This window comes from Anolis sagrei, chromosome 3 (assembly GCF_037176765.1).
Source record: "Anolis sagrei isolate rAnoSag1 chromosome 3, rAnoSag1.mat, whole genome shotgun sequence".
NCBI classification, from domain to species: Eukaryota; Metazoa; Chordata; class Lepidosauria; order Squamata; family Dactyloidae; genus Anolis; species Anolis sagrei.
Genome location: NC_090023.1, coordinates 83925012 through 83939905, shown reverse-complemented (window position 1 = coordinate 83939905; position 14894 = coordinate 83925012). Strand labels below are relative to the sequence as shown.

General features: G+C 37.2%; 1 protein-coding gene across 4 annotated transcripts in view; it reads left to right on the top strand.

Moving 5' to 3' along the window:
• Positions 1-14894, top strand: part of IL1RAPL1 (interleukin 1 receptor accessory protein like 1) — a 989733-nt gene that overhangs the window by 561227 nt on the left and 413612 nt on the right. For all 4 annotated transcript variants that reach the window (XM_067466766.1, XM_067466768.1, XM_060770127.2 and 1 more), the window contains one exon: positions 483-636. In XM_067466766.1, the coding sequence (XP_067322867.1) occupies positions 483-636 (154 nt within the window). The remainder of the gene's footprint in view (positions 1-482; positions 637-14894) is intronic.

The window sequence follows — 14894 nt, the reverse complement described above, 5'->3', positions numbered from 1 at the left end:
ATCATATTACCTTATTCACCACAAGTTTCATGCTGTTTGCCCCTTGATTCACATATTTTTTTTGTGGGGCACAAGGTAATCTGTTCAAATTAATCAAACTCCATGGAACCTGAATTAAATCAACTTTCGATTAATCCTGAACAACCCTCCTTCTTTCCATGCATTTAAAAATATGGATGAATTTTCCCTAGTATTTTCCAGCCATGATGGCATAGTTATTTCTCATTGCTAATATATGTAAAAACATGCATGTTTGCCGGGGGGGGGGGGCAATTAGAGTTGTGTTTTGATATAAAAACACCTCAAAACAGAATGACTCCAAAAGCTCTGAATGTGAACTCAAATATCATCTTTGTTTAAAGGTACAAACCCTTGTTCTGAGTTTGTGTCACTTTTTAAAATCTTTTCAATCTTTCACTTTAATGTATCAAATGTGAATGTAAGAGTATAATCACTGAGGTGCTGTAATTATCTTTGCATAGGAATGTCAAGTCACAATCTGGAGACCAAGTATTCTGTTCAAAAGGGACATTCTTGTTATCAGGGAGGTCAGAGAAGATGACATTGGAAATTACACTTGTGAATTAAAATACGGACTGTTTTCTGTGAGAAGGACGACAGAATTAACAGTTACAGGTAATTGGAGATTTCTCAGTATACACTTTTGACATTAATTCTGGTTTTTCTGGGTTTTTTTGCTGATGCTCTGCCACACAAGGAAAGGTCTTCATCTGCTAATGGGTTAGAGGGAGTATTATGCAACAAAATAATTATTAACCTTCCTTGTGGCTTAACAACATTCTTTCCATTTTTATTTCCACCTGTTTCTGAGACTTTCAAGAAGTTCACCTTTGTGTTAAAAAGAATATCACTAGCATGAATAATTATAAATAGATCTCATATTCAGTGATATCCCTTAGGATAGCAAACTCTACACTGTATTTTGCATTAAACTGATCTATTTAAGTGTGAGTAATACTTTGGTTGTATATGACCTGATGTCAGAAATCTGTTTATATTAAATATCTTTGTCTATCAAGAAGATGAACTATGAGAGTAAAAGAGAACAGTGGTTATTTTTAATTAAGTATTCCATCCCTTAAAGAGGCTACTGCTGCATATAATGCAAGAAACATCAATTCTCAGGAATTTGCTTGGAAATTTACTGTTCTTTTTCAATCTTTGCCTCATTGTATTTATTTTTCAAGGAGTCTTTTGGTGACAGAACAAATGTATTTTTCGAATGATATTGTTGTATGATTTCTAGATATGGTTTTAAAACCATTATTGAACAATTGGCTGATTAAACCTTTAATCTTATACAGAGTTGCCTGAGTTGAACTTGGTGAGGTTAACTTTTGAGCTGACTTATGTGGGACTGGTAAAAAGCATCACTAGAAATTTAGAAGATTCTTCCAAGTTTGTGATCTGAAAAAACAGAAGTGTAAAATCATAGGAAGGGAAAAAGGGAAAATAAAGCATATAGTGTCATTCTCTGACCCTTTTTAATTTCTATTAAAGAACCTTTAAAAATCCTTTTGACACAGAAAAAAGAGTGGAGGCGATGACAAATCTGTTTGGAAGTTGGGACATAACATGTTTTTGGCATTCTTAACTTGGCTTTCTTAGGATTGCTCAAGTGAAGTACTGACCAGTACAGTGTGGAAAGTGCTTCATCTCTATGTAAAATGTAAATGCTCACTACTTTATTAGGGACACTTGGAAAATGAAACTATGAATGGAATCAATGCCTTTTCTTCCATTTTAAAAGGCATCGTGATTTATGGTGGCACTATATCTAAAGTGTTTCTTGTGATTTTGTCAAATTACAGTGGTTGTGTTTGAATAATCCATTTCACCTTAAAAGTGATTGAAATGTTCTGTCTAATAATCTGGTGGTTCTTCAGGGAGACAGTCTGCTGAACGTTGACTACCTCGTATGCAAAGTGTGATGACTAGATTTTATCATATACACTGGAGGACCTAGATATTCCCAAAGAGGTGTTTTCTCAGATGAAAACTTGCATTTTTAATTTGTGTTTGTGTGTTTTTTGTCTTTTTTGTGGTTTTTTTTTTTTTTTTTTTTTTGCTTTTTGTTTCCCTGGTTTCAGGGAATGTGAATCCGATCCCGGTTTTAGTCTAATTATTAAAGGAATTATAACTAGAGTGTTAAGTATGTTTGGGAAGTAAGCTTTCAGTTCTTTTGATTTCTTCTCTCAGGTTCAAACTAAAGTCCAAAGCAGATCTAAATCCTGCTGATGGGAACTACAACAACATAAAATAAGTGTGTATTGTGGTGATAGTGGTGGTGGAGCTGATAGACTCCAGGCAGCCTTTAACAATACCAACCCCCCCCCCTCTCTAAATATACATGACTAGCTGTCCCCTGCCACACATTTCTGTGGCCCAGTCTGTTGATCTGGGAAATAAAGTAATGAGAAAGTGTTGGTTTCTAATATATATAATTATGCTTGTGAGTAAACAGTATTTCTTGCTGTGTCTTTGTCAGTGTTGATGTGGAGAGTGTCTGGTTTGCCCACTATGGAACATGCAACATATCATTGTCCTTCTTTAAGGGTCCCTTTCAAATCTATGATACTATATCTCTCTGTTTGCGAATCATATCTATCTATCTATCTATCTATCTATCTATCTATCTATCTATCTATCTATATCAATGGCTGGGTGGCTCTTTGTCAGGAGGGGTTTGATGACATTTTCTTGCCCCGATGAAGGGAGTTGGATTGGATGGCCTTAAGTATTTTCTGTTGGTTGTGGGGGTTCTGTGTGGGAAGTCTGCCTGGATTCTGTCGTTCATGGGGTTCAGAATGCTTTTTGATTGTAGGTGAACTGTGAATCCCAGTGACTACAACTCCCAAATGTCAAGGTCTATTTCCCCCAAACTCCATCTGTGTTTATATTGGGGCATATTGAGTATCCATGCCAAGTTTGGTCCAGATCCATCATTGTTTGAGTTCACAGTGCTCTCTAGATGTAGGTGAACTACAACTCCCAAACTCAAGGTCAATGCTCAGCAAAACCCTCTAGTGTTTTCTGTTGGTCATGGGAGGCCTGTGTGCCAAGTTTGGTTCAATTCCATCATTGGTGGAGTTCAGAATGCTCTTTGATTGTAGGTGAACTATAAATCCCAGGAACTACAACTCTCAAATGACAAATAATAATTTTGTGAGTGATGGCCACTCCTTGTGTTGTGAGATGTTTTGTTGCCAAATTTGGTGTGATTTCATTCATTGGTTCTTTTGTTTTTAAGGTACTCATTATGCACAGAGCATGGCTGGAATCACTGGGTTGTTGTAGGTTTTTCAGGTAGGAAGAGACCTCCAAGGGTCATCCAGTCCAGCCCCTTCTGGCAAATGGGAAAAGCACAATCTAACCACTCCTGAGAGATGGCCATTCAATCTCAGAATAATAATAATAATAATAATAATAATAATAATAATAATAATAATGGAATCCTAGGATAGGAAGAGACCTGCAGGGGACCTGCAGTCCAGCCCCTTTTGGGTAATGGGAGAAGCACAATCTAACCACTCCTGACAGATGGCCAGCCTCAGTTTAATAATAATAATAACGATAATAGTGATAATGGAGAGGAAGAGAACTCCAGCCCCCTTTGGCATAAGGGAAAAGCACAATCTAAACACTCCTGAGAGATGACCATTCAACCTCGTAATAATAATAATAATAATAATAATAATAATAATAATGAAAGAATGCTAGCATAGAAAGAGACTTGAAGGGGCCATCCAGTCCAGCACCTTTCAGCATATGGGAGAAGCACAATCTAACCACTCCTGACAGATAGCCAGCCTCAGGTTAATAATAATAATAATAATAATAATAATAATAATATAAACAATAATAATAGCAGTCCACTTACATCCGGAAAGCACTGTGAACCAAAACAATGATGAATCTGGATCAAACTTGGGAAGAAAACTCAATATGGCAAAATTGGTACACAGTAGAGTTTGGGGAAGACCTTGACATTTGGGAGTTGCTTGTGGGGGGCGGGGGGGGGGCTTCACTCTTTCACCCCACATAGGACAGAAGGGGAAAGAAGGGAGGGAAGGAAGGCAGGAAGGAAGGAAAGACAGAAGATAAGGGGAAGAAGGAAAGGAAGGAAGGGAGGAAGGCGAAGGGTGGGAAGGAGGGAGGGAGGAAAAACAGAAGGGGAAGGGAAGGAAGGAAAGAAGGCAGAAGATAAGAGAAAGAAGGGAAGAATGGAAAGGAAAGGTAGGACAGAAGGGGAAAGAAGGGAAGGAAAGGGAGGGAGGGAGGAAAGAACAGAAAATAAAGGAAGGAAGGAAAGACAGAGGATAAGGGGAAGAAGGGAAGGAAGGAAGGAAATAAAGAAAAAGAAGGGTGGGAAGGAGTTAGGAAAAACAGAAGGGGAAGAAGGAAAGGAAAGGAAAGGGAGGGAAAACAGAAGATAAGGGAAGGAAGGAAGGATCACAGCACTCTGGCTGCCCCATGGGCAATGGGGAAGCTGGGGAGGAGATGAAAGAAGCCCGCCTGCCCAGGAAGGCGCCAGGGCTCGGGAAGGGAGGCGTGCGGCACTGGAAGTGCGAGTGGGGCTTGCTGCTGGGCCTCTGGGAGACCTCTTGGGGGGAACGGAGGGTGGGAGGGACGGAGGACGGCAGGCCCCGAAACAGACAGGGAGGGGGGGAGGAGTCCTCTCTGCATGCAATTGCTCCTGGGAAAGGCTGGCCAAGCGTCTCCCAGGCGCAGTTGCTATGGAGTGGAGAAGCTGCCTCCTGCTTCTGCTCCTTCGGTTGAGGCTCGAAGAGGCATTGAGGGTGAATAGGAAGAGGCTCCTCTGTCTCCGTTGGTCAGGCTGGTGTTTCAGATGGTGAATTTTGGTGGAGCTATGGCTGGCTCCGGGAGGCCCAGCAGCCGTTGCCGCCACAAGTTCCACCGTGAGATGATGGAGGAGCTCTTACATGCATGTGCGCACCCCCCACAGCTGCACGCATGCGCTGTGATGGCTTCTCCTTTTATTAAAGATTTCTAAGTTGTTTTTGATGTTTTTCTAATTTTTATTATTTTTATTACAGCAGGTTATTCCATAGTTTATGAGCAGCTGATCAAAAGGGTTTCTGTTGCCAGTCTAAGCACAGTTTAAGCACAGTGCCCCGTTGGCCAGGGGCCAATCTTCTTGCCAAAACAAATGTTTTATGTTGGATTTTGCTTACTTCATTCAATTCTAAATTTGAAAGTGTTCCATTTCAGAGTGATTACAGACATAATGATAGTCTATGGGAGTGTGCCACAAAGCAGACAGTGTAGGCCTACTGGACCTACTTCTTTCAGAACCCAAGGACGGGGCCTCATAACTTAAATACTAGCACAGGGACTCATTTGTCCTAAATTCAGCACCGTGGAAGGGATACAACTGGCATATTAGTCAAAGGTGCTAAAAAGTACTCTTGGCTGTTGCATTTATCTGAGTTGTGAATACAGCCTTTCAAGAGAAGTATAAGTTGCAAATACAATCTTTCAAGGTGAGCATAAGCTCATCCAAAACTAGATGGCATAACTCCAGTCCCAGGTTAAGACACTTAATAGTAAGCACCTTTGTCTTTTCTGGATTCATTTAAGTTTGCTTTCTTCATCTATCCATAAGCTCCTCTAAGGATGCTTTCAAAGGCAACGTACTATACTTAACTAAGACTGTTTTTGAAAACCTGGACCTGTGCCATGCAGAGTTTATAAAGGTCATAACCAGCACTTTGAATTGTGTCCAGTAATGAATCTGCAGTCAGTGGAGCTGTTACACCAAGGGAGTTGTGTGAGTAGAGTATGAATAGATCAGCAGTATTTTTTTAATTGCTTTAAATTTATCTAGCTATAATGTTGAATTTTGCAGACCTTGGATTTTATTTTTTTGAAGCTTTTAAAAAGTATAGTACAGAATGTTCTGGGTTATATAGCTGCATTCGGTGTTATATATAGAGTACTAATATACCTTTGGTAAATGAGAAATGGTATCCCTTCCTCCTGATGATAATGCATTGCTATTGCTCTGCAGCAATATGCTATCAATGCATCTCTAATGTAAATATATTGAAAGCATAATAAAATTCTGATTGCCTTGAAAACTTCCTGGCTGATAATAAATTACACTATTAGGGCAGAAGAATATTGCTTATTCACTAAAGAAACAGTAGTCATAACTGTAAATGGGGCAGATAAAGTGTGATGACTTGTAACAATGTGACTTCCGCTAGATATGGCTGTATTTAACTTGTAAGAGCTTTAAAAGATCACATCGTATTTATTAGACATTCTGTTGGCTAAATGTGCTGCATTAAATGTCACAGAAGTTTACACACTAATAAAAGAAACAGAAAAGCTGTAGATCACATTATAGTGAAAACAAATTAATTGCCCTTTTCTATGGTAGAAACACTGTCTACACTGCTAATAAGTAGGGTCAGTTAAGTCTTTAATAGTTTTGCAACTATTGCCTTTAGCCAATAACTTCCTAAAATATTATGAACCTTCCTATTACATTCTTTGATATTTTTGTTAAGTTATTATTGTGTTGTACACATAAAAAGCACACTGTAAATTTTCTTTTCTTTTTTTTTTAAGTGAGTAACAAAGAGATGTGAAATTATATGGCCATTCAAACTATTGATTGTGGATGTCTTGTAATGTAAGCATATTAAGAATCACATCTACATATATAAGACAAAATCATTTTGAAAATGCCAATAAAATAGGGAAATATCTGGCCTGGAAAATTAGAAGGAAAAAACATAAACAACAAATAAATAAAATAGAGGATGGCAAAAAATGCTATGTAAAACAGACAGATATTGAAGAACAATTTCGCAAATTTTATAAAAAATCTATACACAGATGACAACATCCCTAAAGAAAAGGTAATACATTATCTAGGAAAACAGAAAATAAAGAAATTGTCTGATGAAGAAAGGGAAATATTAAACAGGAAGGTAACGGAAGAGGGAATAAGAAAAATAATAGCAGATTTACCAACGAATAAATCCCCAGGCCCAGATGGACTTACAGATAAATACTATAAAACCTTTAGCGATGTACTAACGCCACACTTAACAAAAGTAATAAATAGAGCCCTAGAGGACAGGAAAATACCCGAGACATTGAGGACAGCACATATAACCTTAATACCAAAGGAAGATCAGGACAACACAAAAACCAAAAGTTTTCGACCAATATCATTACTCAATGTTAATTATAAAATATTTTCGGGAGTAATAGCAACAAGACTAAAAAAGATCTTAAGCACAAGGATAAATGAAGACCAGACTGGCTTCTTACCGGGTCAACAAACAAACAACAACACGAGATTGATCCTCAACACAATAGAGTATTATAACAAACACATACAAAAAGAAGCAGGACTCTTATTTTTAGATGCGGAAAAAGCATTTGACAGGGTCAACTGGGGATTTATAATGGAATTATTAAAAGAAATGGATGCGGGCTTCCACTTCACAAATGCGATTAGGGTGATATATTCACAGCAGTCCGCAAGAATAATAGTGAATGGACAAACCTCTGAATCAATCAAAATAAACAGAGGAACCAGGCAGGGATGTCCACTATCCCCCTTAATCTACATTATGACCCTGGAAGTAATGCTAGATAGCATCAGGAATAACCAAGAAATCAAAGGACTAAAGGTGAAGTCCTATAACTACAAAGTGGCGGCATTCGCAGACGACATGATGTGTATAATAGAGGAACCGTTAAAGCAATGGGATAAATGGTGGGCAGAAATTGAAACCTTTGGGGAAGTAGCAGGACTAAAGGTAAACAAAGACAAGACAAAATTCCTGGTTAAAAACATGACTAAAGAGAGAAAAGAGGAGCTATGGAAGAAAACAGGGGTGGAAATCGCAGCAAAGGTTAAATACTTGGGGATCCAGATAACAGCCAGTAATGCACAGCTAATAAAAAACAACTATGACACAAAGTGGAAACAAATAAAGGAAAAAATGAGACAATGGCAGAGGTTAGATCTATCCCTCCTAGGCAGGATTGCATTAACCAAAATGAACATTCTTGCGGAGGTGTTATACCTTTTCCGTATGATCCCAGTAGTGAGAGCGAAAAACATAATAGCAAATTGGCAAAAGGAGATAAATAGATTTATATGGAAAAATAAGTGGGCCAGAATAAAATTTAGAAACCTGAGTGACGAGACCAGGAGGGGGGGCCTTGGTCTACCCGACCTCCAGCTATACTATGATGCAGCGGCACTGTTGTGGGTCAGGGACTGGGCAACATTAAAAAACGACAGACTATTAACGCTAGAAGGTGAAGACTTGAACAGAGGCTGGCATAGCTACCTATGGAAAGGGAAAGCCGCAATAGAAAGGAAATTTAACAACCACCCTCTTAGAGCATCACTAATCAAAACATGGAATAAATATGAGGGGAGATGGTACGTGAGAACACCAATGTGGATATCACCGAATGAGGCAGATCAGAGGAGGGAAACATCAAATGAAAGATGGTTGACATATAAACAGCTTCTAAAGACAGCCAATCAAGAGATAAGATTAAAAACATTAGAAGAAATAAGACAGTTAGAACCCAAGTTTTCCTGGTTCCAGTATTGGCAGGTCAATGAAAACTTCAAAGAAGACAAAAGAATAGGATTTGAAACAAAGGAAAAAACATGGGATAAGATACTAAGAACAGAGAAAAAAACGATTAAAGGACTATACCAACAGCTTATAGTATGGACAACGGAAGAAGAACAAGTAAAGGAGGTTATTATTAAATGGGCCAAAATGATTGGACGCAAAATCACCATGTCCAAGTGGGAGGAGGTTTGGAGAAGAAAATGAAAATATGCATATGCCACTGAAATTAAAGAAAAATTGGATAAAACTGTTCTACCTGTGGTACCAAACTCCTGAAAAAATTGCAAAATATAGTAAGGGGAAGACTGATAGGAAATGTTGGAGATGCCAGAAGAAAATAGGAACATTTAGACATATGTGGTGGGAGTGTAGGGCCGTCAAAAAATTCTGGAACGAGGTACACCAAAAAATTAGAGATATTACAAATTGATTTAGAATTTAGACCAGAACATTTCCTGTTAGGAATGAATAATCTGAATCTGAACAAAAACGACGATAAAATCCTTTTCTACCTCACTACAGCAGCAAGGATAAGCATGGTCTGGGTATGGAAAAATAAGGAAACAGCATCCTTTAATTCGTGGATTGGTAAGGCCATGAATATTATGAACATGGACCTATTAACACAGAAACTAAGAAAAAAATAAAGCAATAAAGGATAACACCGATTGGAATAAATTCATAGCTTTTTTAAAGAAAAATAATATAAAGTATTGGTAAAACAAGAAGGAAAGAATAATCCCAAAAGTGAGCACTAATTAGGATAGTGACCGACTATTAAGAAAATAACTAGCTGTACAAGAAATTAAGCAAATGTCTGCTTGAAGACCCTGGAAGTCAAGAGGAATGTAAATGTCTTCAATGTATGTATGTATTTATGTATTTATGTAAGCATGCATGTATCAATAGATATACCAAGACATGTGCCATGGGAGGTGGGGTAAGGGGGCAGGTGGAAAGGCAGACAAGTACACAAGGTATTTAAGGATACTGCAAGCAGAAAGGAAGTAATATGTGGGAATTCCAGAGATATGAGGGAAAGTACTTAATCAATCAATGCAGTAAATATGTTAAGCCGTTGGGAACTAGTGGAGCTGTCTGCAATGTTTGTAAGTTGTGATGATTGTATTTATTGTATGTGCTGTCTAATGTCTTTTTTACAATGGAAATCAATAAAAAACTTTTTTAAAAAAAGAATCACATCTACAGAAAACAACTTTTCAGTTAAAATAACATGTAGTAATTGAGAAGTTAGTAATTTTTCTCTCACCATTTCCCCAATATGGAACCAAAACCTGCTTACAGTGTGAAAACTCCTGCCTAACAATCTACAGTCCAAAGTTAAAGATAATTAAATAACAATTAAAATAAAACAATTAAAACCATGAACAATACATTTAGAGAGTGGTAAAAAGATAACGCCACAACATAGCCCATTCAAACACTCTTTTACCACAACTAGTTGAGAATCAAAAGCCTGATTAAATAGAAAAACACACACTCTCTCTCGCCTGCAATTGCTCAGCCATGTGCCGAGATGCCTGCTTCCCCCCCCCCCCCCGGCTTGGAGTATCAGAAACAGCCCTCCCCTTGGAGGCCAATCATAGTGGAAGAGAGCTTTTGGTGGTATGATTCACCATTTGTTTCCAAAAAGGAAGAGAAGGACAGGAAGAGAGATCTTCAACCTTCTCTGCCCAAGGGGTTCCTAAGATCATCAGAAATATATGTTTTCTAAAGGCCTTTGGTGACCCCTCTGAAACCTCCTTGTGACCCCCCCCCCCCCAGAGGTCCTGACCCCCAGGTTGAGAAATGCTGATTTAGAGACTGCATTGAAGAATACTATGATCAGTAAGAATTAGAATGGTTTTTTCAGATACAACCTGTGTTGCAACCTTGATAGTAGATTTAGTAGATCTTGATTTCAGTCAACTTTCACCAAGGTAATTAGTAAAAGGTAAGCTAAATTAGTGCACCTCTGGTTTTCTCAGGTAAGGGTCCAGCAGTTTTCTCATTGTGCCAGGGACCAGAACCATATTTATTGGCCATTGACACTGGTCTACTGATCACCACTTTGGGTAGAACTGAGCTGAATGATATTACTATTAGATTGATTTGTAACTGGATGATAGATTAACTGAACCTTCAACTTTCAATGGTTCTTCATCATGGTGGAGTAATCTGACAAATTGGTCAAGACAGGATTCTGTCCCAGGTTTAATGTTGTTCAACAGCTTTGTAAATGACTTGTATGAAGGAACATAATAATTCTTATTCAGTTGAAAGTGACAGTAATTTGGGAACAATAACTAGTTTCACAGAAAGTAGAATTAGGATTCAAGACCTCTTTAACATATTGAGTAATCTCCCCAAGAATAACAAAATTAATTTCAATGGGGATAAATGTATTTTTTTTTTTGCATTCAGATTAGAAATGTAAAATAGAAAAATATAAAAGGATTTCCCCCAGTTTTCAATAATTTAATGCATACAGGTAATTAAAAATACATTTAAAGCTAATTACACAAAAATAATTCTCTTTATGTGTGTTTTATTTGGCAGAACCTAATGTTTTTTTCCACACATAAAGGTTTCATTAAAAGGGACCTAAAAAATAAAACATCTTGTGGGAATGGACTATATTTTTCCAAATGGTCCAAAAATCACTTGAAGACACTGAAAATATTTATAACCCACTAGATTAAGGCTCTCCAATTTGACATTTTTAAAATTTCCAAATGTGGAATTGTTTTCTATGAGTCTGTCAAAAACATTTTTTTTAAAAAAAAAAGAAAAACATTTTTTTCTTGAAAACATGCAAAAAATCAGATTTAAGGAATATATATTTCATTGGTTGAACAGTAGAATTAGAAGGAAATCCATCCATAATTTATTTAAACCTCTGCCAATGCAGTAATCCACCACCAAGGCAACTCTGATTAAATACCATCCAATGGTATTTTTTATTATTTAAATTTAAATGCACTAATTTGATTTGTAAAGTTTGGATCAGCAGAAAACACAGTTACCTCATCTTGAATTACTGTTAACATATCTGAAGACATCTATTATATAACCTCTCAATATTGGCTTTTTTGAGCTACTCAGGCCTTCTTACTCTTTCTAAGACCCATTATTATCATAAAGTGCATCTACATTGTAGAACTGGGTGTATCTGAATTGTAGTATTACCGCAGTTTTCTCAAGTTTTTTCATATTTTCTGCCAAAGAATGCTGGTATCTCATCAAACTACAAACCCTGGGATTCCACAGCATTGAGCCATGACAATTAAAGTGTCAAACTGCATTAATTCTACAAGGTAGAGGCACTCATATATGGGGAACATGTGAAAAGGAACTTCAAAATATTAGAAGTTTACAAACTAATCAATAGTATGATGCAGCAACCCAAAATGTCAATGCAAACCTGGGGTACATCAAGGTAAATATGTTCAGTTCTCGGTACCAGAAGTCTTTACTAGTAAATCATTACAAGAAGCATCACTTCCACTGTTGTTTCACCTTTCACTGCTATCACACATTGATGTTCAGACTGATCAGACAAAATAGAATTAGAATCCATATTGTTCAAGTATGTAATGAATCGATTCATGAATTCAGGTTGTATGTAAGCCCTGTGCTGGATTCAGACTTATTCTAAAGGGCTATACAGAAAACCTAGTATAGCTTTCCTACTGCCATTAGTCTGCTCTGTATCTTTTCTTTTATAAGCCAAATTCATTTTTGCCCCGTGCAGCTTTTATAATTTAGCCATTTAGTGTGGCCTTTTATTTCCAGCTTCTAGCCTCCCAGATACTCTTTTGTATCTGGAATCCTGGGGGTAAAGATGAGGAACAGTTAGGTTTTCCCCTTCAACCCCCATGAGCAGCACTACAATGGATGTTTCAAAAGCTTCTTTTTGATCAAGACATTCTGTGCTCTGCTCTAAATATTCCAATGGGTTTCTAACAGCTACAAAAATAGAACGGTGCTGTCTTTTATCTGCTCTGCCTAATTCCATCTCAGGGACCTGGAAATATAGAGTGATAGGGGTAAAAATCTCCTCGAGAATGAATTAGACAAATGTGAGCTTTGATAGTTACTCAAAACAGCAACAACAAACAATCTAGTGGCACAGCCTAATCGATCCCCCCCACCAAAAAAGAAGGAGTAAAAATCTCCTCGAGAATGAATTAGACAAATGTGTGCTTTGATAGTTACTCAAAACAGCAACAACAAACAATCTAGTGGCACAGCCTAATCGATCCCCCCCCCAAAGAAAGAAGGAGTTTTTCTTAACACAAATATTTCTGAAATAAATAAAAAGCAAGAAATTTCTTATAATCTTTCTGTATTTGAAAAAAAATCTTATTTGCATCATATTTTTCTACATATTACCCACCATGCAGCATGCACATTATGGTGAGTTTATTTTAAGCAGCTGCACATGTCCTCTGGGTGAACTCGCTTTGATGTAAGTTTGCTTTTGGAAAACTCCTCCCATTCTTATTATTGGTATGCCACAGCTTCACCTTTTCTCCCCTCCCATCATACATGCAAATATATGTATTTGCACCTAAGCTATCTTAAGCCATTTTGTTCTGCAGAGTTGGGCTAATACTGATATATTAGTATACTGATATGTGAGTATCCACATACACATTTCTTTGGGGGGGGGGGGTGAATGGCAAATTTGAAAATCAACTGTAACTGAGCCCACTTTCTGATGGGAATGTTCGGATGAGCCCTTGTCCCCAGTCATCAACTAGTTTGGGCAACCCCAACTTTCTCCTGGCTCCAGACAAAGCCACCTATTAGGAACAGCCACACACACACAAAACAGAAATTGAATTCATGTAGATCTTCGACTAGAATGTGAGGTAAAACAGTGCAAATCATCACAATCATTACATGTCAGAGTAGTGTTCAATATAAGGTGTGTACATTTTTTTTGTCCATGTAGATATGCCCTTAATCCATTCCCAACAGTTTGAAGGCATTTAAAATGGATAAAGTACTGTCTTTACTGTCTTGTATCTCTTTGCCTTAAAGAATATCCATATGAGCAGTGATCAAAGATGGAACAAAGTAATCTTGGTGTCATTATGATTGTGTTACAATGCATTTGTGTGGAATAAATATATTTTTTATTTTCAATTTACATATTCATTAAAAATGAAACAAATTTATATTAATGAACTAATAAAATACTTCCTAAAAACTATACAATATTCTTATTTGGCTATACTCCCCCCCCCCTCCACCCAATTTGTGTGGCCTTTTCCAGATGTGCATGCACACGTATGAACATAGAGAAATCATCATAAAAAAAGAAAAGTTTTTTATTATACACCAAAAATGCAGATCTTGTAAAACAGGCATTTCTTGTCCATTTCCCAAAGGCAATAAAAGCACATTTGCTTTTCTTTCAGCCTAACTGATCAGCACCTCCCTTGACAATTCTATTCCCAGTACTGATTTTTAATATATGTGTGTGTGAAGTCTTTCCTCCCCCACCCAACTTCACATATACCCCTCTCGAATGTAAAGGTTGTGCATACTTTTGTTAGTGTTTAATGATGTATTTAAAGAAGTGTTCAATATCACTAAATGGGTAGGAAATACCCAAGCACTCGGAAAAAAGTGGCTTCTCAGGGAAATACTAAATGCTTGTAGATATTTAGTTATAGTTTTAACTCAAAATTGCAGAAAATTGATATGTGGAAAATCTGTATGTATAAAATGATAGTCAGGTATATGTATATGGGTGCTTGTGTGTGTGTATGGCTTGAACAATGAAGGCTTTTTAATAGGGCTATTTAGGAAATATGGCTAGATAATTTTGATTTCAACAAAATATTAGATATAGCTTTGCATAATAATCTCCTAGCTGAGTTAAGAGCCCACAAAAGATAAATCCTTTTTTGAGGTACCCATGATGCTTATTAACTAGTGCCTTCATAAATGTAGTTAAATGACATTCGATGTTAATGTTTCTTATTATAGTTGCAGAATTTAATTTTACTTTTATGTTTCCCTGGGGTATGGTAAACTCAACAGCAGTGTCCTTTCAGTATCATTTATTATTTTCTTTCCCCCTTCCAGAATCTTAAGATAATTGGTCTATACAGAATTCAGAGTACTCTAAAGGGAATACAATGGTGTTTTAATAAACAAGGGGGCTAAAACATTTATATCCAACATCTCTGCTTGATTGCATTACTGCTCACTGCA